Genomic DNA, 24,483 nt, shown 5'->3' with positions numbered 1-24,483 from the left:
TTTATTCTAACACCGTAACAGTCTCAAGAAACTTTTTTCAAAAATCCCTAAAAACACCTGACATATTAAGAGTACTTCCCAAAGTAAAAACAGGTCACTTATCTTTCACTGCAATTTTCCCGAAACTGGTGGTTATAAACCATTCATAAGCAATGTATATGACCAAATCAGACAACTATATTCTAAAGGTCATTTTTTTTCTTCAGAGGAACAGAGTAGAAGAAAATTGTCACTATTAGGTATTAAGATTACCAACAGAAGACTATTAGAATGATGATCATTTTTAACTATCTTTCAAGATCAAGATACCATCAGAGCATTTAGCTTAATATCATCACCAAAAAGTAAAACATTAAAAATTTTAGTGTTACTCCAAACTTCTAAAGGACAAGCAAAACATTTTCTAGATAACTACTCAAATTACTAAAAAACAGTAAGATTGTTTTGCACAAAAAGCTATGCAAATGTCATAAACGGCACTTTCAAAAGCCCAGAGCATTGCATTAATCTTTCATATTGTAAAAATCAATCCTAATGAAGTCTAAAGAATTTTCAAACTCTTCATTTAAAAGCCACATCTAGTAGTTTTAAATGGGTCACAAAAGTAAACGTGAGACAGAAAAAAGCTTGCTTTAAGTAAAGGCTATGCTCAATGAGGAAGAACACGAATTTTACAATATTTATTTCTAAATGTACAGGTATGACACTCTGAACCAAAGAACCAGGGTAATTTTCTAGTTTAAGTACTTGTGATAAACAGATAATCCCCTACTGGAGATTCCAATTCAAAAAATCTGGTGAGGGACAGGACTATGTGCCTTAAAGGTAAGGGAACAAGTTCCTTAGCCTCTTTTCTTCCAGACCCAAGAAGGCACCTTATGTCCATCTGAAGAGGAACAAGTTCAGGTTCAGCCTGTTAAGCCAAAAGGGAACATACTAGGTCTACTCTCAGAAATTTCTACAGGATTGCCAGAAATAACTGTAACAAGGAAGAAACATTTTATTCCACAAGGAAAAGTTGAAAGGCCCAGCTGAATTTGGCAAATGCCTAGTTCAAGGTTTACATGTTCAATTTAAAGCACAAAATCAACCTAGACATAAATTTGTGAATTTCTGTAAAGCAAAGGGGAAGCCCCATCTCACCCAACAACTAAAGAAAAGTATACAGAAATTAGGCTGGAAGCCAGAACTTCACACTCTTGCCGTTACACCTCTTCCTTCAAATAGGCAAGGTAAACAGAAACTGAGAACTGAAGTACTTTTGTTTTCCACACTTCACTTTGTAAAGAGCACAATAATTTAATAAAGGCATTACTGTAGTCCATGAAACGTACTCATTCCTGTGTTCTAAATGTCAGCTGGCAACTGAATGCAAGATACCAAAATGAAAAATCCACTCCAATCACCTAAAACTTCAGTGAATTTTAGAAGGGTAAGACTGAAATAATTCTATGCAACAAAACATCTAAAACACATGTTTTACCTTATACACAGTGCATGAGGGTAGGTAGGGAAGGAGAAAATGGATAGGATTTGCCATTAAGTTCACTGACATATTTCGTAAGATCTAAAGAAGCCTGCTTTAGTATATTTTTCCACTTTGTTAGGACTTAGTCCTAACATACTGGTTTTGCTTCAGCTTTACAAATACCACATACATACATACATACATACATACATACATGTGCAAATTACAAATACCTGTTACAAAAATTTAGCATATTATTATGACAAGACAGATTTTTCTTATTTACTAGCCATTCCAATCACTTGGAATTTCAGAATAAAATGTCTGACAACAGTCCTCTTTCCAAGGCACAAACCAGAAGAACTTGACGGATTACACTCTTCATCAGGTAATAAACATCCAAAAGTGAATTTTAATTTTCTTCAGTAATCAGTCTTTAATCAACAAGAACCAGGGTACAGCAGAGCTAAGTTCTTCAGGTTCAAAAGAAACAAAACCCAGCACTCCTCGAACGTTCACCTCCCAGATGAGCAAACAGAATGGGCACACCACTATAATAAGCAGCACAATCACGTTAGGCATTACAAAAAACCCACAGCTTCATCCACTTAATTTTGTCCCAATCCCCAAATGGATCACATTTCAGATTCTGTAATCATTCTTAATGAAACAATTCTGACACTGAGGGAGATATGTGCCTTTGACAGCACATTACTCAACTTTCTCAACTCTCAGTACTCAAAGGCAGCAATCAAAAGACAATTCTAAATAATTTATTCTTCCTGCCAAAAAGACTATAATGTTAAATTATTTTTCAATTCCCCCCAAATGCCAACAAAATGTTCATTATACTACTTGATTTAAACTTCAAAGTAACAATGTTACTTCTAACCTAGCTCACCAAATTCACCCTCACTATTGGTCTTAAGACAAAAGCTGGCTTTAAACTTCATGAACTAAACCAAAAAGTATATGGGTGGTGGTAGTAAAATCTGAGAAAACTGTAAATTAGGTGATTTTTCTGCTTAGTTGACCTAAAACTTTTAGCAATATTCATTTATTTCCCTAACATTTATTAAGCACTTGTGGGCTAGGCGGGGGGTCTAGAAATGGACCACAGTCCCTGCATTGGGGAGGGATATCTAAAAGCATCTTTTGTGCAACCAATTACTGACACTTAGAAGTTCTTCCTATAACATCTACAGAATAAAATATTAATCTAAACTGAATGATGGAGTGCTTCTCTACAAAATGGAACAAAACTATGAAAGTGTCACTGGATTCCAGCACCTAGAACACACTGGCCCACAAAATCAAGTTTCTCATCTAAAAATTGTACCAACAACCCCTGAAATCTCAATATGCGACAATCAAAACATTTGGCATGTCAAAGAAAGTGAAAGAAGCCCGAAGTATACTGGTATTAGCACATAACAATATGCTCCAAATAACTACTACGATGATTTCTAAAACTTCACATTTTTCACCTAACAGATATGAAAGTAAGAAAAATTTAAATTATGCATTATAATCCATAAACAATATCAAATATATGATCGAGCATATAAAGGTGATATAAAAACGCATTCCGTTTTGTTAATACTAAGCACATCCTCGACTTTTATATAAACACACCAAACATTTCCTTCAAAAAATTAATTACCATAAAATTATTTTAACCGCCTGTAAAATTTATTCCCATCTTTTTAATATTCTTGGAAAATGCCTGAACACAATTACTTTCCACAAAGTCCAGAAATCCTTCATTCTACAAAGCTACCAAATTTCAAAAATAAGTAAAACCAGTCTTGTATTATATTTCTATAATTAAAAAACGAAACAAGATCGACCTATACGTCCAAACTTGTAGAATTCTTTTCAACTGCAAATGCTCTGAAATGCATTAACAATATAAACTAGATAACAAGGTCCAAGGCAATTCACGTGGCTAATTCTGCATTTTACAAAAATCATTTTACACCATTCACGAAAGAAGCTCTAAGAGAAATACTCCGGTCACAAGTCTTCAACAAACCTTCAGTTGCAAATCACGTTTTTTTCAGGTTACACTGACTGGCATCACCCTAATCTTGAATAATACATACAGAATGGCTCTTGCCAGCTACCCCAATTTAGATCAGGTCACCTCTGGGAATCCAGGAGTCAAGGAGGATTTTAGGGTCCAGAAATCTCTCCTGCGGGAGCCTTCAACTCTCCGTATACAATTCCCAGCATACGTTTAGCGGTAAATAACCCAGGGCAGCCCCTCACCGGAGACCCTCGGATTTTCCACTAGAAAGCCAGATTGGTGGCAAACGGAAAACCCATACGCTGACAATGGAGCAGCTAAGCCTCCGCACTAGTGTCCATCCCCGTCCCTAACCTGTAGATCACCAAAGCTCCTCCCATCCACTTCACGTGGCTGCAAACTAGCACCGCCGGCCTCCGCTAGAGAAACTCAACGCACGCTCCATCGAAAGCACCCAAAGTCCACGTGCCATTGGACCGCCTCCTCCTCCAGGGCTGGAGGCCGGCTCCCAAGGGACACCCTCGAGGGTAGGCCCCGCCCCAACACCGGGCCTGGTAAGCATTTCACTGCAACCCCGTCCACGTTCAGGCCACGAAAACAGCCAGTTCTCAGACTCCCTTCCTGGACTCACAGGACTGTACCGACTACACCTTCCTGCCCACAGGTGTGTCCTAATTACAGTCCCCTGTTTCTGGTAGGCCACAGGCGCCTCCTTTGCACTTCGGGCGGAGGGAGTGTCCTCACTACAATTATCTCCTCACTTCGGGGCACAGAGAAGCAGTTATAATCTCTGCCCCATTGGGGGGCACAGAAAACCTTGCTCACTGGGGACGTAGGTGTTTTCACTGCAGTCCCCGTTAGCGCGCAGGCCGCTGGCCACCCAGCTGTGGCCTCCTCCCTCTCGGACCACGGGGCCGTCCTCACTATAGCCTCGCCCCCACTCCGGTTTGCAGGCTCATCCTCTCTGGCGTCCTTCTTGCACACTCTCAGGCCTCAGAGGCGCAAGTGGCGCCCCCGGCCCCCCGCAGCCTCGCCCCGACCCTTTTGTGTGGGGCGCTCGCTGCGGCGGGCTCAGAGGCCTCCGAAGGCCCCGCCCCGGGCCACCAAGGGGCGGCTCGAGCCCCGCACAGCCCCGCCCGTTCCGGGGCTGCGGGAGTCTTACCCGGGAGAGCTGCGCGGCACCCGAACCCAGACCCGAGTTACCCCCCGCGCGAGTGCCTCCGCCCCGCGGCCGACAGCCCCTGTGTGAACGGCTTCCCGGAGCCTACAGCAGCCACCACCTCCTTCGCTGTTTCACAAAATGGCCGCCAGCCCGCTCAGCAGCTTCAGGTTCCAGAAGGGGCGGGGTGGAGTGGTTGACGTCACGGACGGGAAGGCGCAAGCGCAGTGAGGTTTTCGAGCAAATCTCCCGGAAATTGCCGGTATTTGTGGCGAGAGGAGCTCTGAGTCCGTGACTGCGACGTTTGCACACTACCCTCGCCTTAGGGGAGTGACGCTGCGCGGTGCGATGCACACTCTCTGTCTCGGCCCTGTACTGCGGCACTTTGTGCAAATCGCTTCATTTCTTCAAGCTTTTGAGAAAGGAAATAGCACCTACTTAGCGTAATTGTTTTGAGGATTAAAAGGACCACAAAGTGGTGCCTAGTCGTCTTGATGATTCCCTGACAGAAGAACCAAAAACTGATTCTTTTTTCCATTAAAAATTTCAATCCAAGGAGCCTTACCCACCAGTCTTCATTAACTCCATCCACAGCTGCACTTCAGTATTATTTTATTATAGAAAAAGTATTCTGATGCTGCTTTGCTCCACTTCTCCCGAATCCACTTTCTAATCAGAAAGTGAGGCGTCAATTAACAAAATTAGGGACTAAATTCCCACAACTCTAATAAGCTTTTGGGAAGACCTGTGCGGAGACTTGCGTGGTGCTAGCTCAATGTGCCAAAACCAACAAATTAAAAAACCAGGCCACATTTTTAAACCAAACTTATACTTTATTAAATATACTCTTTGTAGGTATAATATAGTGCGTTATAGTGAATAAAAACAAACCCTACTAAATGCAATGGATCCTGGAACAGAAAAAGGACATTAATGGGAAAACTGATGAAATCGGAATAAAATCAAGTTTAGTTAATACTAATGTACAGATGTTGATCTTTTGGTTTTGACAAATGCACCACAGTTTTATATAAGATGTTAAAATCAGAGGAAATTAGGAGATAGATACATAACTCTGTACTACTTTTGTAACCTTTTTCTAAATCTTAAATTATTCAAAATAAAATTTATTTTAAAAACGTCTATAATTTCATCCCCTCCTTCCCTTGGTCATCTGCATTCACCATACTTTATAGCCTGGTGGCTTTCAAACTTTTTTTGACCATCATCCATATAAGAAATACATTTGCAATTTGGTATACACATTCAAATTGAGAAAGATGAACTGGAACTTTAAGCAAACAGTCAGGAGGGTCTGTAGAAGGAGCTAGGGCTTATGGAAGTTATCCTTTCCTATGTAATCACAAGAACTCTACACACGAAAACCCTACAGGAAGAACTCTATAATAAAGCTCTGTGGTTCTAACCACCCCTTCCATTGACTTCCTTTTCCCTTCTATAAATACCCTTCCATCTTGGCAGTCAGGCCAGAGTATGCATGTGGCTTGCCATGTCTGCATACACTGGGTTACAACCCTTTCTTTTCCCCCGAATAAATCCTTTTTGGTGATGAAACATCTAGTCGACATTATTTTTCAGTCAACAAAATATATAATCAAAATAAATATGTGCGATGTACTCTTTTTGTGTGTGTGCTGGTAATTACCCACCTACAGTTTCAGACCTACAAATGTAAAATCTCTACTCTAGTTGCACTGGCCGTCTAATGGTTTCTCAAACACACCATGATTTTTCATATCTCAGGCCCTTAGCTTTTACTGTTCCTTCTCATTCCTCTCTCATCTTTAGGTCTTTCCATAGCTCGAGATAACATTTTTGCTTAAATAACACCTCCTCAAAAAAGCTTTCCTAGTATACTAAGTTCTCCCCCAATTTCCTCTTGACCACTCTATTTTTTCCATAGTACTCATCACAATCTATAATAGCCTTATTTCCTTACTTGTTAACTTTTCTGTGTCTCCACAAAAATGAAAGCTCAATGAATGCAGGGTCCTTTTTGGTACTATTAACCAGTGTATCCTCAATACCCCCAAAAATATTAGGCTCCCGACAGGCACTCAAATAACTATGGAAGGAAGAGAGATGCAAGCAGACTGAGACGTCTATGGAAATCAAGTAGAGCAGTAGTCTACTCCACAATTCCCAAGCCCAGCTTGGAATTTTCCATGAGCCGTTCATAAAGTGACAGAGTAAATAGAGGAAGGTGATTTTATTTCTCTACTCTGCAAATTAACAAAATTTTAAAAAGAAACATAAATTATTAGAATAATGGGTAGAGTCATACAGATATTTCTTGCTAAGTCAAAAGAAAGGAAAGAGGACAAGAACAGAAAGGAGATAAACCTTCTAAGAAACTTTCTGTTCAGTCTACAGTCAATATGAAAAGGTGGTTCTTGGAGCCACAGAAAGACTAAATTGTAATTGATTACGCTTATGCCTGAAGGAGTCAGTCTTGCTGAGCAGAAGTAAGCGTCAACTCAAATGTCCGCGTACAGCATCGGGTTCCCTGAGCACAGAGCCTTTTAGTTCCTCTGGCTCTCCCCATCAAGGATACAGACATATCCAGCAGCTATATCATCACAAATGTCCCTCCTGTTTCAGGGTGCGGCATCCATTCAATCTAAGACCTGAGAAGGTCTCCTAGAGAGAAGTGGGAAGTGTTCCCCACCAAAGGAGCTGAGGCCAGGGAAAGATAGTTTTCTTGTGTTTCTGTCTTGGAGGTGGGCTGATGCTGAAATCAACTGAGCTATACCAATTCTGATTTGAGCATGGAGCACCCACTGGGTGTAACAAGGTAGCCAGCTGTGCATGGGTAGAAGAGGCAGGAGCAGCCAGGCCAGAACAAAGTCAGAGGCCCACTCTTCTAGTGTTGGGTCCACTTGATGCTCTTAATATCAATGCCATCCTGCACCATCTCCCAGAGAGGGCTGCCAAAGAAAAGAGGTATGGGATGAGTGAGGGCTTAGATAGGAAGCAGCCAACATTGGCTCCTAGGCCAAGAATCCCATCTTAAAGGGAATTTTCCTATACTTAATCTACAAATTACTAATTTTGTATTGATATTGATGCAATGAAAACTATAAATACTATCAATAACAATAATGAAAAAAATGTCTGAATTTATGCAGTTAGTTTTAAAAAACGCTTTTTCATCTTCTGAAAAACAAGTAGCCAGGAAGATCCACTTTCTTGCTTTGTGGAACCTCCAAATCCTAAAATCCAAGTATTCTCAAACCTTGGTTTCTGGCTGTGTGAACACAGAGCCTAAGGACAAGACAGGAGCCAGCACTGCAGCTTCTTCCGAAAGGTCTCTGGTACAACAGTGCATACCTCATTTCTCGAAGACGCTTCACGTGGTAAATGCACTTCTCCGCTGTGTAGTCCACCTCCTCCTCTGTAGTGAAACGGCCAATGCCAAACCTGAAAAAGGCACAGAATAGCTCTGTGTCAGAGCTCTAGCACTGGGGTACATTCACTCAGCAAATACTCCAGGAGGACCTACTCCACAAAAGACAGGGAGAGACCTTGGTCTTTTCACTCTAGGTCAGAGTTTCTTAGAACGTGGTTTGTGGACCAGCCACATCAGAATCACCTGAGAAGTTTCCTAGTGAATCAGAATCTCTGAGTGTGGGACTCAGAAATCTTTATCTTGCACAAACTTCCCAGGTGATACAGTCAATGAAGTCTGAGAACCACTGCTCTAGGAACTTTCATGAAGAATTAAGAAGGGATAAGGAAAACTAGATTGAGGAATACTGTAACAGGAGATGAAAAATCCAAAAGAGGATGCCCTTCATAAATGTTGCAGCTCAACTGATTGACCTGATAGAAGAGTGAGCTAAATCCTCATCAGTGCCAATTGCTCGAAGGACGTAAGAGGGCTCCAGGGAAGCAGAGGTGCAGGCACTGCGGAGAAAGACACAGAGCCTTGCTCAGTTCATCATCAACATCTGCTTTTAGCCCCAAACCCCCAGTCTTGCTACTACCCCTCAGGTCCCTGGAAACCTACCATGGACACAAAAGACATTCTAATCTGGCAGAGCTAAAGTAAGAGTCCTGATGCAGCCTGCACATTCTGGGATGTAAATACAGTTCCTCTGGCCTCCATGGAGGATAAACTCCCTGAGCAAGAACACTGCCAAACCAGGATACCACATGAGCTGGTCTGACAAAGGCAGCAGAACATGTGCTCACTCCCCTAGGACTTAATACACCATCTTGTACCAGCCTAGATGGCAGGAAAACCCTTGGTGGCCTTTAAAGCAGACCTCAATTCTAGAGGCCTGCAACAGAACCGTTAATACAAGGTCAGACAATTAAGTTTGCAAACATGTTTTGCAAAGGATGTTGCTAACCTTTTTGATATCAGAGGAATTATTCATTATGAATTTGTACCAACTGGACAAACAGTTAACCAAGTTTACTATCTGAAAGTGCTGAACAGGCTGCATGAAAAAAATCAGATGACTTGAACTTTTTGCCAACAATTCATGGCTCTTGCATCACGACAATGCACCAACTCACATGGCACTGACTGTAATGGAGTTTTTAGCCAGTCAACAAATAACTGTATTGGAACACCCTCCCTACTCACCTGATCTGGCCCCCAATGACTTCTTTCTTTACCCAAAGATAAAGGAAATAGTGAAAGGAAGACATTTTGATGGCATTCAAGACATCAAGAGTAATACGACGACAGCTCTGATAGCCATTGCAGAAAAAGAGTTCCAAAATTGCTTTGAAGGGTGGACTAGGTGCTGGCGTCAGTGCACAGCTTCCTAAGGGGAGTACTTTGAAGGTGACCATAGTGATATTCAGCAATGAGGTATGCAGCACTTTTTCTAGGATGAGTTCGCAAACTTAATTGTCACACCACATATAATACTAGAACAGATACATGTATCTCCTGGAACCGCAAAAAGCACAAAATTCTACCCTAGAAAATCCTCCTAGAGTGGCAAACTTCAGCCTGTGCCTAGCCAGCTAAAAAAATAGTCCTTTACACAATGATCTTTACTCTTAACTAAGAGCTCCTGTGCCTCTCATCTCCAACTGGGAAGCTAAATCATCTGTTATAACACTTAGCAGCCAGGCTAATCGGTCCTGCCACAGTCCCTGTCTATCCAGTCCAACTCACCTTCCCGAAGATAAGGCAACATCCTTGAGTGCCATCAGCAGACTCTCCCCTTCCACATATGCAAAGGAGAGGTTGATACAGCCTGGAAGAAAGAACCACTGTAGGAAGAGTCTCAGAGTCTCAGGCCCTTCCAGCACAGGGATAGAAAGGGCATGTCCACACCTGGGTAATGGTGCTCCCGGTCCCCATTCATCACCACATCTGGAAGGCTCGTCATTATCTTCTGCATCAGCCTCTCTGCTAACTTTGATATTCTCTTGTGGTCATACTAAGGAGCAGGCAAGGCAGAGCTAAGCATAGTGACCATCGACAGTTCAGAAACAGCCCAGACGAGGTGCCCGGAGGTGACTGTATAGCGGACCCCTCTATCGTCCTGTCTTACCCGTGGAGACCACTGTACCCCAGCACTGCGCACCGTGCCTGACAGGCAGAGGTGCTCAACAACTGGACACATGGTTCTCATCGCCCAGAAGTAAACAAGCTGATAACCCACTGAAAGGGCCTCGATCTTAGAGCCCATGACACCTCCCTCAGAACAAGACGCTAGCAGCACTGGGACAAGGATGGTTTGCTCAAACCTCCTCTTCCGGCAGAGATCTGACTTAGTCATGCCGAGAAGCCTCTAATAGGAGACCCAGCACAGGGGAAGAAGTTGTGGGAGGGAAGTGCTCTCTCCATACCTCCATCTCTTGCTGTGCCACCTCACACGCAGCCCCAAGCCCCACCACCAATGGTGTGGGCACTGTCCCAGACCGCATACCCCGCTCCTGACCCCCTCCACTCTGCAGGGCCTCCACACGCACACGGGGCCGGCGGCGAATGTAGATGGCACCAACCCCTGGGAAACAAAGTTTGTTACCAAAAGAGAAAAGGAAAAACGCAGATACAACAAAGTATCACTTTCCAAAGGGGTCAAAATATTTCAACTTTTCTATAAGCTTGAAATTTTTCAATATAAAACAAGTTGGAGGAAAAGAAGAGCAGGAAAAGCACAATATTTATCAAAAGTATTTAACATCCAGAGGGTAACTACCAGGAGTAATGACCTCTTGGTTATTTTTAAGTTTAAAGTAGTTCTTTATGCATGTGTTAATGACATCATGCAATGTAGCATTATTCATAATATCAAAAAACTTGGAAACCACTTCGATATCCATCATCACAGGAATGGGCAAATAAGTTATAGTATATCCATACAATGAAATACAAAGCAGGTGTATAAAAGAATCTAAGCTCTTCTGTACTGCAAGTGTAAAATCTAAGATACACCACCAGAAAACTGGTGAAATCTTGTCTATACTTTAGTTTTGTTTTTTGTTTTTTTAAAAAGATGTATTGTTAGGTGAAAAAAAGCAAAGCACAGAATAATGAGTATAGTATACAATATTTTGAGTTAAAAAACAGAGCGAAAATATATACGTGTTTGCAAATACAAAGAATAATTCTAGAAAAATACTCAAGGAACTGCCTCCCCAGAGTGAGGGAAACTACATGGCTGGACAACGGAGGAGACAGACTTTCTTCCTTGTACATTTTTGTAGCTTTTGAATTTGGAACCATATGAATATATTACCTTGTCTAAATAGAATAAAAATGACAGTAAAAAAATACGCAATCTCCCAGGGTCTATCAAAACTTAAAAATATGTATGATGTGTGACTCAGCAAACCTACTTACAGGAATTTCATGCCAAAATATGAGCATGAATGTGCAAAGATATTCCCTAAGTAGTCAAGGATTTTTTAATAAAGTGGCTGCTTAATGAAGTTCATCTTCCCTCACACAGAACAACTATTTCGGCAGAGCCTATAGGTACAGTGGTTCCCAAATTTATTATGAAGAATCCTAGTTTTAAAGTAATTTCTGATGCCTGACCACTGTGCTGTACACCTGAAGCTGATGAAGAATAATATTGAATGTCAACTATAATTAAACATATATGTGTGCATGTGTGTATATATATATATATATATATACATGTATTTAATATATATATATATGTTTCTGGGATGTAAAGTACAGCATAGGGAGCATAGTCAATGGTACAGTAACAGCTATATACAATGTCAGAGGGATAGCAGACTGGGAGCAGGGGTATAAATGTCTAATCATTACGTTGTTTTGCAAACCTGAAACTAATATATAAAAAAAACGCTAATCAGAAAAGGCTTTTGGACAACATATAGTTACAAGCAATTTGTAACCCTGCTCCTCTTCCATTAAGGCAGAAAATAAAGCGACCACTGTCTTTACAAAAATAAAAAAGTAAAAATAATTTCTGTACCAAACTGCTTTTATTAAGAAATATTTCACTTCCCCATTAAAAACAAAATCAAATTCAAACATCGTACACTACCTAAATTTCTGCAGTTCCAAGTTCAGAGAGCAAGTGCTCAGATTCCAAGTCTGTATAGCGAAGGAAACCATGTTCTCTAAATCTACTTAGATCCTGAGCTCGGAAAGCAGAACTTTGGCTAGTGAACGATATCTGTACACATTTAAGTGCTGAGCAGAGCTGTTTGATATGAGTTAATTGGTTTTATCAAAATAGATGTATCTTCAATTAAAAACAATAAAGGCAACATTTTAGTTAAAGACAGAATGACTGTTGGTTTTTTAAAATCATAGCTCACAAAAACACTTTTTGCAACTTCCGGGAACCTTTAGAAAAAGCCATCTTACCTACTTCTAGCTTTTTCCACAGGGTGTACACCCAGGTGACACACTGCACACACAGAAAGTGCACTGGCACTACCAGCCATCACAGGCCCTCACCCCAGAGACAGAGGAGTTGTTTGTGTTCTACGGCTACCTCCATAAAATAGAAGACAACAGTATCTTCACAGGGGTTGGGGTGGAGAGGCAGAATTTAGCATTACTAAGCCGACGAGGCCATAGGGAATAGACAAGTATTCTTCAGAGACTAACAGAAGCACAGACTACTTAGTCCAGGAACAAACACCAAGACATGTAAAAGCCCCCACAATCTTTCCCTAAACGAAAGTAAAACAGAAGGGGAAGGCCTGAAGAATCAAAGAATACTGCTTTGCATATCATAGGGGCAGAGAAAGCGGCTGGACTTAGCTAAATTTGATGTGAAAAAACCCATTCTTCCTCAATCAAATTAATATCTAACATGCTGTTGAAGGATTTTCTAAAGAGAACATGGAAGAATGTTCTGCTATATAGTAACTATGAGGATCTACAAATAGGCCAGTGTCCTTGGCTATTGCTAAATGACACTTGCATTCTGCAAGGCACTCTGAATTTACAGCTTCCGCTGGGAGCAATGGTAGTGCCAAAGGAATCCAAGGACACCTGTGATCGGGTTTACAGGGAGGTACAGAGCAGAGAAACTCTAGGAGGGGTTGGTACCTTTGGGACCATAGATTTTGTGACCACTGATGCTCATGAGATCAATTTTCATGTCGTTGACATCAAGTGGGATTTTTCCAACAGCCTGGGCTGCATCCGTATGGAAATATACCTTTCTGGAACTGCAAATCCGCCCTGAGGAAACAACAGAGGGGCAGAACATAGCACAATGTTGTTAAGTCACCTGGCAGTGGTCCCACAAGGTATCATGAGCTCTAAGGCAAAACTGCATCTGACATTAGCCTCTAGCCACATAGTAAATTACTTCTCTCTCTCAGTTCTAGCTTAGTTAGCTTCCTTGACTACAATAAGTAAGAGCAAGTTCAAAGCACCAAATCAAAACACCCCTGGATATTGAGATGTATAAGATTTTTCTTAGGGGTGGCCAGTTTGCTCAGTTGGTTAGAGCGTGGTGCAGATAACACTAAAGCTGCCGGCTGCCAGTTCCATCCCCACATGGGCCACTGTGAGCTGTGCCTTCCTTAAAAAAAAAAAAATAAAGATGCTTCTTACCTGGCCTTTTAATAATTAGATTAACTATTAGATCCTTTTTTATTTAAAAGAGGCAAAGGTTAAAAGATCTATTTGCTAATGTCACTAAGAGGTTACAGGATCTGTCTGGCTCCGAGTGAGAATAAAGAGATATCCCAAAGTGAAAAAGGTCAAAGAGGAAGAGAAAAAAAAGAGTGGAAGTTTTTTCTGTTTTGTTTACTATTTTGTCTACTGCACTGACTGCAGTAAAATGAAGAGAACATAAAAGGTACTAGATGGAGATGCAAACACTGGCTATGCCACTTGCAATGTTTTTGAAAAAGGAACTTAAAGCCCTCTTTCCCCGGGTTCGCTTACTGCACTCTATAAAGTGTTACAGTTCCAGGTCTACTCCTGCTCTTCAAATGAATCCCAGGGCTGGGCAAGCATCAGGGGCCACCCGTGATACTAACCTATTTCCGCAATGGGCTGCTTCACTCCAATCTCATTGTTCACTGTCATGACTGAGACCAGGCTGGTATCAGGTTGGATGGCAGCCTCTAGCTCCTAAGAATATCAGGAGTAAAAATGACGCCATAGGACCACCAAGTTCTCCCTAACTTAGAATGTAGGCAAGCTTAGTCTTGAAAAGGGGCCTTTCACAACACACCTATCAGAACGGTTTAAATAAAAATAGTGACAACACAAAATGCTGGCGAGGATGCAAAGAAACTGGATCATTCATACACTATTTGTGGTAATGTTAAATGGTACAGCCATACTGGAAAACACTTTGGCAGTTTTTGTTCTTTATAAAACTCGTGAACAAAAAGAGTGTGCTGTAATAAACCACTGACCGAAAGTAACCTCACAGGGTTACTGATCATAAATTCCAAACTGGTCAGGTCATGGCGGTTAGTTAGGCCCCAGGCCTATAACTTTTTTAAGTAAAAGGTTTATCGTCCCCTGAAGCAAGCCCTGTCCATTGTTCTTGTGCCACACCTTTGAAAAACCAGAGTAGTCCTTTTTCAGATCCCTGGAGGTCTAACCACCCCAAGGGAGCACATGATCTTTTTAACTATCCTGTAATCCAGTCATAGAGATTTAGGTGTCTTGTTTTTTCCCCCCTTCATGTAATCTTCCATACTTTCCTCTTTAATTCCAAATGTATAAAAGAAACTGAAATACTGTCATTCTCCAGATCATTTGAGATCTTGCTTCCCGGCTTGTGTTCAGTTTGGCTCAAATAAACTCAAAAATTCTCTACAGGTTTGGATGTTCTTACGACGGCAAACTCAACATGAAATCACCGTATGACCCAGAAGTTGCACACCTGGGCATTTATCTCAGGGAAATGAAAACTCTCACTAGTTTCATTCAACTTTGTAGAAGTTCTTGCCAGGACAATTAAGCATGAAAAAGAAATAAAAGGCCTCCAGGTTGGGAAGGAACAAGTAAAACTATCTCCATTTGCACATGACAGGGTTCTGTATACAACTGCATCTGAGGATTTGCCTAGGGATGCTAGCATCCAAAATCTGGCGGACAAAATGCTTGGATGCACTACCCAAAATGGACATATAAGGATATAGGCCAAAAAGGGAAATATTCTTCTAAAAAACGACACCTGCTCTTTACAGGCATGGGAGATATCAGTGTAGGAGACGAGGCCAGAGCTTTGCTATGGTGAGTACGAGCGCCTGGCATGCTGCGTGTATGCCCAGTGGCTCCCATACAAACCAGGAAGCACCAACAAAGCTGAGAAACATAGCCTCCAGATAAAAGTAAGATATTACACACTCAATGGGAACATACTTCTGGTTTTCCTTCCAGGACTATTACTCTAAGCCCCACCCTCGCCATTAGATCTAGTACTTCAAGCTCCAGCTGAGGCTGAACAGATAGATTCACAAGCTGAAGCCAAGTGCCTCGAATTTTTTCCCCTCCTGCCAAGAGCCACTCCTACCTTCAAGTCGATGAGCCCACTTTTCTTCACTGGGAGGTAGGTGACCTGAAAGCCCTCTGCTTCCAATGATCGGCAAGAGTCCAAGACACATTTGTGTTCTGTCTGGGTGGTGATCAAGTGCTTTTTGCGTGACCTATAGAACCTGGCCACCCCCTAAAAATGGGTAGTGGAGGAAGGAAGAAGAATATACTCAGAGAGACAGCAATGACTTCAATCCCATTTGTAAAGACAAAGTAGGCTGGTATGCTCCAATATCAATTCTCAAACACCAACTGGGTATCCTGCAAATCAGTTTAATTCTGATGCTAACTATCCAGAGTTAGTGCAAATCCCACAGGTTAAGGGATTGAGTCCCACAAAAGTACCCCCAACTTCAAATGCCAGCTGCAAGGCCTGGGTGTCACAAGCCACCCATTCATACTTCTGCCCAGCCGGCTACAAATTCAGGGTTTCCCGCAGCCCCTGAAGTTCAATAATTCACTGGAACAACTCACGGAACTCACTGAAAGCGATGTGTACTTACGGTTAGATTTTATTATAAAGAATACAACTATATTAAAAATAATGGAGTTTGAAATGGAAGAACATAGGATATGTTATTGATGGTCACAGAAGAATAAATACAGCACGCTACAATTTGTGAAAACATTAAAATTCGTACATATGTATACTTTTTTTGTTTGTAACAATACTAAACAGAATCAGGTAGAATTAACAGAATTAACTTTGCGAGCAGGACTCAGGGCCAGAATAGGGAAGGAAGAAGAGGAAGACTTATACTTTGTTTTAAAAATTTTCTATATGGTTAAAAAATCATAACACAAATTCATTAATTACTTTTTAAAAATTAAGAGTACTGCTTTAAAAGCAGAATATAAAACTAATTTGGCCAAAATTATAACTACATAAAAACTGTATGTTCTCAAGGACAAGGAACGTAAAAGGGAAAACATTTAAAAGTTGCCTGCCTCTCACTTACCCACAGTGTAGAATGCTCTAATAGCAGATAGATATTGACTCTACCCATCCAGGAGACTAAAGGGAACAATGTCACAACTATTCTTAGCAATGCTTGTCCTCTAGGTTTGGGATCTGTGTAGACTTTCAAAACAAACGTTTTCAAAGTTTTGAAACCATCCCCTTCTTTGGAGGGACCTCCACCCTGGCTCTGTGGTCTTTGTAGTCCAAAGGAAGGATGCTTTCCTGCTAACAGGATCAAGCAGAATGCTGATGATTCTGGAGCCTGTCCTAGGCCTCCTACATTCAGGCACAGGTCAGGAAAAAAACAATAGTGGCAGCACAGTTGAGAGATAACAGTCAGAAAGGATGAAGCCAGAGTTGAATCTATAGCAGCCCACAATTTATCAGAGCCTGGGCATTTACACAAGTGATCCTGGCAACCAGGCCCCCTCAAAGGTAATTATGTCCTATGAGACACCAACATGACTACTGAGAGTGGAATTTCTTAAGTACCAAAGATCTGTATGTCCCAAGGATATTGTGATTGATCCAGAATGGGTAACTAAGTGATGCCTGCAGAGGTCACCACAGTGACCAGTACTTAAAAATGGGGACATCTAAAGAAATGGGAGGAACTTGCTGCAAACAGATCTGAAAGAAAGAAAAAGGAAGGCTGAGAGGAGGGCAGCCCTGAAATCATATATATAGGGTGAAGCTGAGAAACATGCCCAATTACAAGTGCATTCTGGACTTAATTGTGACTAAATCAAAAAGATGGGGTAAAGGGTTGACTCACCATTTTCCAATCTCTGAAGTAGCTGCCATCCAAAAAACTAAGTGCTTAATGGTCCAAGAGCCACCTCCTTTCCTATCCAACTACCTTACTGAACTCAGTTCAATAGGAACAAAGACTTAAGATGGATTGCAAAGGATTGAAGGAAGCAACAAATCAGAAAGAGTGTGCGTGTGTCTCTGTCTTCTCTTCACAATAGGGTGGGAGTGGGTGGCTGCAAAATACATATGTGAGCCCAAATGATTGAAGGACACTATCTCCCTCTGGTTCCTCTCTCTTACCTTAATTGCTATGTTGTTGGATTCAGTAGCGCCACTAGTGAAAATGATCTCACGAGGATCAGCTCCAATGAGAGATGCTACTTGCTGCAAGCCAAGAAACAGAGATAAGTAACATCAGTTTCCCAGGCAAGTACTGGGCTTCAGGACACAGCTAGGACAGAGCTCTGGAGCAAGAAGAGATCTACTGCATTTTATCAACTGCCCAAGAAACTTACATCCCAGATCCCAGGCTCTTTTCCAGCCCAATACAAAATAATAATAATAATTATAATAAATATTATTGTTTTTAAAAAAGCACTACTGAGCTCTTCGTATACAGAGGGTGCTGAAAAAATGTATACACATTTTAAGACAAGAAAACTGTATTAAAATTGTAATACTCAATACGAGTCTATACCGATAACAAAAGATGAATACAAGTCACGTTTGACTTCTGCAATTACAAGAGGTGCTCATAGTGGTTACCATCAGTGTCCAGACACTTCTGATTACTGCGAACTACTGCTTGAGCAACGTTGACCAAAGTGTCCGTTTGTATACATTTTTTTGGCACCCCAGTATATAGATGTTGGGTGAATAAACCCATCATTAGCATTGTCTCATTTAATCCACCCAATGTTAATCTTTGAGAGTTGGAACTATTACATTGCATTTGCAATGTGAGGAAACTGAGGCTTGGAGAAATTAGATAACTTGTCAAAGGTCATTTAGCTAGGAAATGTAGGGATTAATTATAATAAACGACTTCAGAGGGACTCCAAGGCCTGCTCTCTGAATGTCTTTCTGGAAGAGCACCAAACCATTTCTACCTCCACCCAGACCTACCAAGAAGGGAATGCCTCCCACAGGCCACTGAATCCCTGATATCAGTACCTCCTAAACTCTTCTGTACTAACCTGGCGAGCATGTTCCATGGCGGCCTCACTCTCCCAGCCATAGGCATGTGTCCGGGAGTGTGGGTTCCCATAGTAGTTGACTAGGTAAGGGAGCATGGCATCAAGCACCCGAGGGTCCTGAGCATAACAGAATAGATCAGTCTCCTTGAGCCATAATTAACTCAGGCCCAACCCCATCCCCTCAGAGCTACTTCAGCACACTCCCAACCCTTCAGACACTGCTTAGATTAGGCCTCAAACATTCTTCCAGATCTTCAGATATATATTAATCAAATATAAGCCTAATACACTCCCATTCCCAATCCATCTTAAATCAGACTATTCTCTCTCCCCACGTAATCTACAAACATTGCCTTGTCCTGACAGCCATTTCTGCAGGTGTTCCCATTCTTACCAGGAAATGTGATCTCCAAGGGGCCAGGACGTGACAGAATCCGTATGTTGGTGAAAGCTTGCGTTAATACTCAAGTGCGTATACGTGCCAAGCTGCTAAGGGCTGTTTTATGTCTTATAATTAATGTACTACTTGCCCCAATTCACACAGTTAGGAAGTAGCAGTCGGCTAATGCCACAGTCCATGCTTTTAATTACTACTACAGTGCCTGCACTGAAGTGATTTGACCGAGTTCAATAGCTAGTAAATAACCGAGCCATTTCTAGGAGACTACAACTTAAGCTTCCCAACTGCTGGCTCATTGCTTTGCCCAGCACACACTTCTCCGTGGCTCTCGAGGATGCAGCCATGTCCGCACACGGTCACTTCTACAATATAATTCCTATAAACACTCTGGGCAAAAGCTGCACCTCCATCCTTACCAGAGGAGCTGTAGCTTGCACATCCATATACAGAGGTCGCAGCACTGACTCCACCTCTGGAGCAGTGGCTGCATCTGAGGGAACCGCAGACTGGGGAGCATGGTCTGCAACTGACAAAAAAAAAAAGAAAAGAGAAGAAAAAGCCAGAGTGGCCAAGTGAGAGAAGTCGCACCTATGGACACAGGGTACCCACGCTGGATGCAGGTGCAATACGTTAAGGCATGCTGGAGTTGAATCTCTACGGAAAAGGAAACAGAAGATCCCAGGATCTGAGCGAACTAAAAGGAGGTAAGGGACAGAGACGGGTTCTTGGAGGGGGACGTATGTTGGGACAGTATTCAAATTGCGTCGCTGGGAGTGGGGAGAGCTCTGAAAGGGCAAAGCCATTTAGAAGGAATGGGGAGATGGCCTTCGAAAGTTACTGGCTGGACGGCTAACATCTGTAAAAGTCTGCCAGGAGAGGTCTGCAGACCGAGCCTCCAAGGTTCTCAAGGCCCGCGGGGCGAGATGTGAGGTGGGCGCGGTGAAGTCAACGGCTCAGAAGGCCGGCCTGAGAGAATTTGAGGGGTGCAGCCAAGGGAAAGGGTCAGAGGGTCTGGGCAGCGAGCGGGAAGAGGGAGGCTCCCGCATATTCAGATGCGGAGCGGAGGAAAAAGGGCCGCGCCTCCAAAGAGGGGGGCAGTGAGCGTACCGCGCAGGCGCAGACCCCGAGTGGGCGCCTCGGGCCTCCGCGGGGAAGCGGCGGGCACTGCCGCGGCCACCCGCCTCCAAGCTGTTCGCAGCAACATGGTCCTGGTGGCGCAGCCCCTCGCCCCAAGCGGCCGCAGTCTTCAGCTACTTTCTCCCGGAAGTATTGCTCAGCGCCCCGGAAGCGATTCCTCGGGCCACGAACGCGCTCCGCCTCGCGTTCCGTGTGAGACGTAGAGCTGAGCGACCGAGGCCGCGAGCGAGGTGAGGTGGGGGCTCCCGGGTTGGAACTCTAAGAGGGTGATGGAGTCTGGCTACGCGCTGATTTTCCTTCCCGGACTTCCCCGAACTCTTGGGCCCGCTCCCCACCCCGCTTCCCCCGGTCCCCGCCCTACTCTTGGGCTGGAGGCTAGGCCTTCATTTCCCTAACCCTCGACCCCCGCAGATGCCGGTGGCCGTGGGTCCCTATGGACAGTCCCAGCCTAGCTGCTTCGACCGCGTGAAGATGGGCTTTGTGATGGGTTGCGCCGTGGGCATGGCGGCCGGGGCGCTCTTCGGCACCTTTTCCTGTCTCAGGTGAGGGGAGCGGGTGGTGGCCTCAGGGCGAATCACCGGACCTACCCGTCCCATTCCACCCGGCCCGCAGCCAGAATAGAGCCTACCTTGTTACAATTACATTTCGTAGCCACCTTCAGTCTGGAAGGACAGGTTGGAAGCCTCGGTGCTTGTGAATGTGAGCTGACTCAATCCAACCTCTCTGGCCCTGTTCGTTCTGTAACCTTAGGCCAGTCGAGCCTGGGTTTCCGCGGGTGTAGAATGAGGTCAGTAACGAGGATCGAATCAGAGCACACTTAGCACAAAATCTGGCACGTTAAGTACTGTCAATGGTTACTACTCCTGCCGCTATTATTTAGTTGCTCATAGTGAAGCAAGCTTGAGCAATTTCACTAGTGGGAACAGGATGTAGAAATGGAGATAAACTCTACGCCCTGTCCTTTTCACATGTAGTAGACTGCACTGTTCCCATTTTTCCAGACGGTAAATTACCATTTACTGAACACTTACTGTGGTCATCACTGTTAAATGCTTTAACAACCCTGTGAATGTTACGATCCTTATTTTACACCTGACACAGCCTGTCAAGTGACTGTTTTGACACGAGGAAACCACCTAAGAGCTGTCTTCATTGGATCATATATATACCCTGGAGGTAAAACCAGTACAAAAAACTGGTTTCTCTGTCCATGTGCTTTACACTGCATTTGATTCCTCCCACAAACTGAAGGCAGTTGATTTGACATTCATCAGGAGAATTCCTCCAGTCTCTGATGGATCCTTTTCAACTTAGTCATTACACGCCCCAGGGGGAAAGGGCTCATGTCCTGCCAGACTTTTGGAGTGCTTGACTCAACATTGGAAGCACATGTTGGAAAAGGGCAGTTAATGCATCACCCTGTACAGTATTTTTGTTCCCAATTGGCCCCATCTTGGTTTCCTCTTCTCCCAGGATCGGAATGCGGGGTCGGGAGCTGATGGGCGGCATCGGGAAAACCATGATGCAGAGTGGCGGCACCTTTGGCACATTCATGGCTATTGGGATGGGCATCCGATGCTAATCAAGGCAATGATTGTCCACATCTACCCCCTCCCGTCAGTCCCGGCCCATGTACAGTAATAAAAGACTTGGAGTAGCCTGAGTGTGTTGGAGGCATTCATTTCTATTCTCAGTCTACATTATGCAGCTTGGTTAGAAATACTCTGAAGTAGGCTGAGTAGGTTTGATTTCAGTAGGCTTTACTGTAACCTGTTAAATCCAGTTAGAAAATTTTTGCGTTGTCTAGAACTTCTCCGATTCTAGTAAACCCTTGTTGCTCCTTTTAAAGTTGATGCTGTTACCAGTTTTGAAAGTGAAAAACTGAAACTACAGTATTTCCTCAAGATCACAATACAAAAGGGAGTTTTAATGTGTTATTTCCAATGCTATATCGTTCATCCAAAAATTGTCCAGCTATAGCTGCTGGCTTGAACAGAAAAAAGAACAAATTATCTACTGTGAAATAAAACCAAACTATCAGACATTTGCAGCTTCTTAACTGAGTCAATCCTAAATGACATTCTAACCAGCCATTAATGAGGATGTAAATTGTATAAACTGATCCCCATCTCCCACAAAATTTGCTTGGTAAGGTAGGTTTAGTAATGAGTCAAGTGCCCCTTACCTGCTCAGGACATACATGTCCTTGATGGATTTTACTGTAAACTGCATGTACTCCCCCTTGAGTTAACCAGAATCTAAGAATGTGTGTCAGAATTGATTACCTGAAGGATTTCACTGAGAATAGCAATTTGAACTATTCTATGCATCACACTGTTAAGTTACCAAACTTACATTTGCTTTGATCATTTACAATCCAAATTTCATTCTGTGGTGGTAAGCTAAATTTAAAATGAGGTTAAATACCATGGCCACCTTTGCTGACCTGGGTCCCTGGAAAGGAAAGGACAACCTGATAGGACTTGATTCAAGAATGAAAAATTTAATTATAGAGATACTTTGGAAAGAAAACATTGACAGTGTAAGTCAGCCCCAAGAAACTGCCCAGTGTTGAAAAATAAAGTTTAATCTTGAAAATTTTCTTCAGGTTAAATAACTGAAGCAAATAAGGAGAAATTTTGGATTAAATATCCATCAAAAGGGTTGGTAGAAAATGGTGATGCCTCCACATTCAAACTATTAAATACCTTGTTATCTGAATGAACCTGTAAAACTTGTGCTTCAGTGCTAATACAATAGAAACAAAAATGAGGTGAGCAAGTCAGTATCTGAAGATAATTATTCCATTAGGAACAACATTGCGTACTCAAAGGTTCAACCTTAGACACAGAACTAGAAGTGGAGTTCAGAGTATAAATGGTGAAGGCTCACTACCCAAATAAAGTTAAAGCTAAAAAAAATTCCATTAATAAAATTAGAAATGCAATTAAATCAATTTTGGAAACCAGTCTGAATTTAGACCATTTTTCGTTCAGGATTTACTTTTAAATAGTAAAGCATTTTTTCACTAAGATGCCAAGACAACACAGGAGAAAATACACAGGTTTAAAGCCTGGGTTAATTAATATTGTTTTTTTTTTTTTTGGTAAATCCCAGTTTGGATAACATTACTCTAAATACAGTGCTAAGATTATACAGTGATATAGAGGAATGTACAAGAACAACCTGAGCGCAAGTTTATCCAGATTCTGTATGGTTTAAGAATTTTCCCGAAGAGGCAAACACCAAATAACTACTAAATCAAAGAAACTTACACCCTATTTTCAAGTTTCTATGACTTTAAAACATTTCAAAAATGAAGATTTCTTGTGGCCTTTTTAAGAGAATTTTATTTGAGTGGTTCTTACAAAGATTGTTGCAATATGAAAGTCATTTGTTTGATAGAAATATCAAGCTGTCTTGTCAAACACACTGAAGTAACCCAAAAATATATTTCAGAGCTCACAGAGCTTAAAAAGAGCAAAGATTATATGCAACCAGACAAAACCTATTTCTGCATTTCCTACTTCTTGCTCAGACTGCTTTGCTCACCAGACTCACTAAACATCTTGAGGAAATGCAGGGATCATTTTGTTTGGAATCTTAGACACACTAGAACACATATTTACAAAGAAACTTTTACAGATACATTAATTGAAAAGATACCTTCCAGAAATGTAATTTTGAAATCTCCTTTTCTTGCCAATTGATCAGAGTGCAAAATGAGATGTTAATCAAACAGCCCTTTAGCTGTCTTGAATTGCCATTCACTAATGTGTACTCCAGAAACCTCTGCTAAACCATTAGCCAAATATCAACATTAGTGAAATGTGAAATGTAACTGCTATGTAAAAAGTTAGGTTTCTGAAACATTAAAAACATTATTACATCCCTGTCTGCCTTTTTACATTAAGCACATTTGTTCCTCTAGAGCTATTCCTATAGATCTGTAATGTAATTTTCTACATGTATATTTAAAAGGCAAACAAGAGAACAGCTTTGTATACAGTGGGATTTGCTAGTTAGGGAGAATGAGCACACTGCATTCCTGTTAACATTTTTATTTTTTCAAGATAACAGGAATTGTATACAAATGACAGTAGACCCTTGCCTCTTTATTTTTATCTAAATAAAAGATAACTCAAGATGAATTCTCAAGAAAGAAAAAAAGCTATGTACATAAGGGGCTATATCTTCCTTCATCGTCTACTTGGAACCAGTAGTTGTGTTGCTGTCATAGAATCAGGAAAGAGGTTGTGATAAGTTGGAAGAGGTACATATGCTGCTGTTATCATTTTACCTGTTGAAATAAACAGATATGTGTAGTTTAACATCTTTACTCAGATTAATTAGGCCCTTAATAATAATCACTCAGAAAAAAGATCAAACT

General features: G+C 42.0%; 4 protein-coding genes across 24 annotated transcripts in view; 1 reads left to right on the top strand and 3 right to left on the bottom strand.

The window, feature by feature from the left end:
• CPNE1 (copine 1) overlaps nt 1-4,833 on the bottom strand; it is a 33,722-nt gene extending 28,889 nt beyond the window's left edge. The window contains exon 1 of one of the 7 annotated variants that reach the window (XM_081033879.1): nt 4,660-4,833. The gene's annotated coding sequence lies outside the window, so the exon portion shown is untranslated. Of the gene's footprint in view, nt 1-3,614; nt 3,849-4,659 lie in introns of those variants that run through there. The other 6 variants (XM_081033874.1, XM_081033872.1, XM_081033873.1 and 3 more) reach the window with 6 other exon arrangements.
• Nucleotides 4,834-5,472: 639 nt separating this feature from the next.
• On the bottom strand, nt 5,473-20,239 carry NFS1 (NFS1 cysteine desulfurase). Of its 3 annotated transcripts, none has more exons than XM_081033384.1 (13): nt 20,064-20,229; nt 19,373-19,482; nt 18,557-18,673; nt 17,661-17,744; nt 15,627-15,779; nt 14,134-14,227; nt 13,190-13,324; nt 10,495-10,652; nt 9,977-10,082; nt 9,815-9,896; nt 8,500-8,583; nt 8,008-8,097; nt 5,473-7,604 (listed from the first exon to the last, which is right to left on the bottom strand). In XM_081033384.1, the coding sequence occupies exons 1-13, from the start codon at nt 20,158-20,160 to the stop codon at nt 7,541-7,543; spliced, it is 1,374 nt and encodes a 457-aa protein (XP_080889510.1). In that variant the 5' UTR covers nt 20,161-20,229; the 3' UTR covers nt 5,473-7,540. The 3 variants fall into 3 exon arrangements, with proteins under 3 accessions (XP_080889510.1, XP_080889511.1, XP_080889509.1); XM_081033385.1 differs by having other exon boundaries at nt 5,474-7,604; nt 19,373-19,476; nt 20,064-20,239; XM_081033383.1 differs by lacking the exon at nt 5,473-7,604 and having other exon boundaries at nt 7,772-8,097; nt 20,064-20,218.
• On the top strand, nt 20,196-21,756 carry ROMO1 (reactive oxygen species modulator 1). The gene is made up of 3 exons (XM_081033386.1): nt 20,196-20,323; nt 20,505-20,635; nt 21,567-21,756. The coding sequence occupies exons 2-3, from the start codon at nt 20,505-20,507 to the stop codon at nt 21,673-21,675; spliced, it is 240 nt and encodes a 79-aa protein (XP_080889512.1). The 5' UTR covers nt 20,196-20,323; the 3' UTR covers nt 21,676-21,756.
• Nucleotides 21,757-24,483, bottom strand: part of RBM39 (RNA binding motif protein 39) — a 28,080-nt gene continuing 25,353 nt past the window's right edge. For 12 of the 13 annotated variants that reach the window (XM_081033381.1, XM_081033370.1, XM_081033371.1 and 9 more), the window contains one exon: nt 22,579-24,393. In XM_081033381.1, the coding sequence (XP_080889507.1) occupies nt 24,293-24,393 (101 nt within the window). In that variant the 3' untranslated portion in view covers nt 22,579-24,292. Of the gene's footprint in view, nt 24,394-24,483 lie in introns of all 13 variants that reach the window. The other variant, XM_081033379.1, reaches the window with a different exon arrangement.

Source organism: Rhinolophus hipposideros, assembly GCF_964194185.1.
Source record: "Rhinolophus hipposideros genome assembly, chromosome: 22".
Classification (NCBI taxonomy): Eukaryota; Metazoa; Chordata; class Mammalia; order Chiroptera; family Rhinolophidae; genus Rhinolophus; species Rhinolophus hipposideros.
Note: the sequence above shows the minus strand (reverse complement) of the source record. Positions and strands in the feature narration are given on the sequence as shown.

What these genes read in the sequence shown, in the direction of transcription:
- NFS1 (XM_081033383.1), bottom strand. Translation starts at nt 20,160, where the DNA reads ATGTTGCTGCGAACAGCTTGGAGGCGGGTGGCCGCGGCAGTGCCCGCC. An exon ending in TGCAAGCTACAGCTCCTCTG is followed by an intron (nt 18,674 to 19,372) that starts GTAAGGATGGAG and finishes TGTTATGCTCAG; the next exon opens with GACCCTCGGGTGCTTGATGC. An exon ending in CAAAATCTATGGTCCCAAAG is followed by an intron (nt 10,653 to 13,189) that starts GTACCAACCCCT and finishes TTTGTTTCCCAG; the next exon opens with GGGTTGGTGCCATCTACATT.
- ROMO1 (XM_081033386.1), top strand. Translation starts at nt 20,505, where the DNA reads ATGCCGGTGGCCGTGGGTCCCTATGGACAGTCCCAGCCTAGCTGCTTC. An exon ending in GGCACCTTTTCCTGTCTCAG is followed by an intron (nt 20,636 to 21,566) that starts GTGAGGGGAGCG and finishes CTCTTCTCCCAG; the next exon opens with GATCGGAATGCGGGGTCGGG.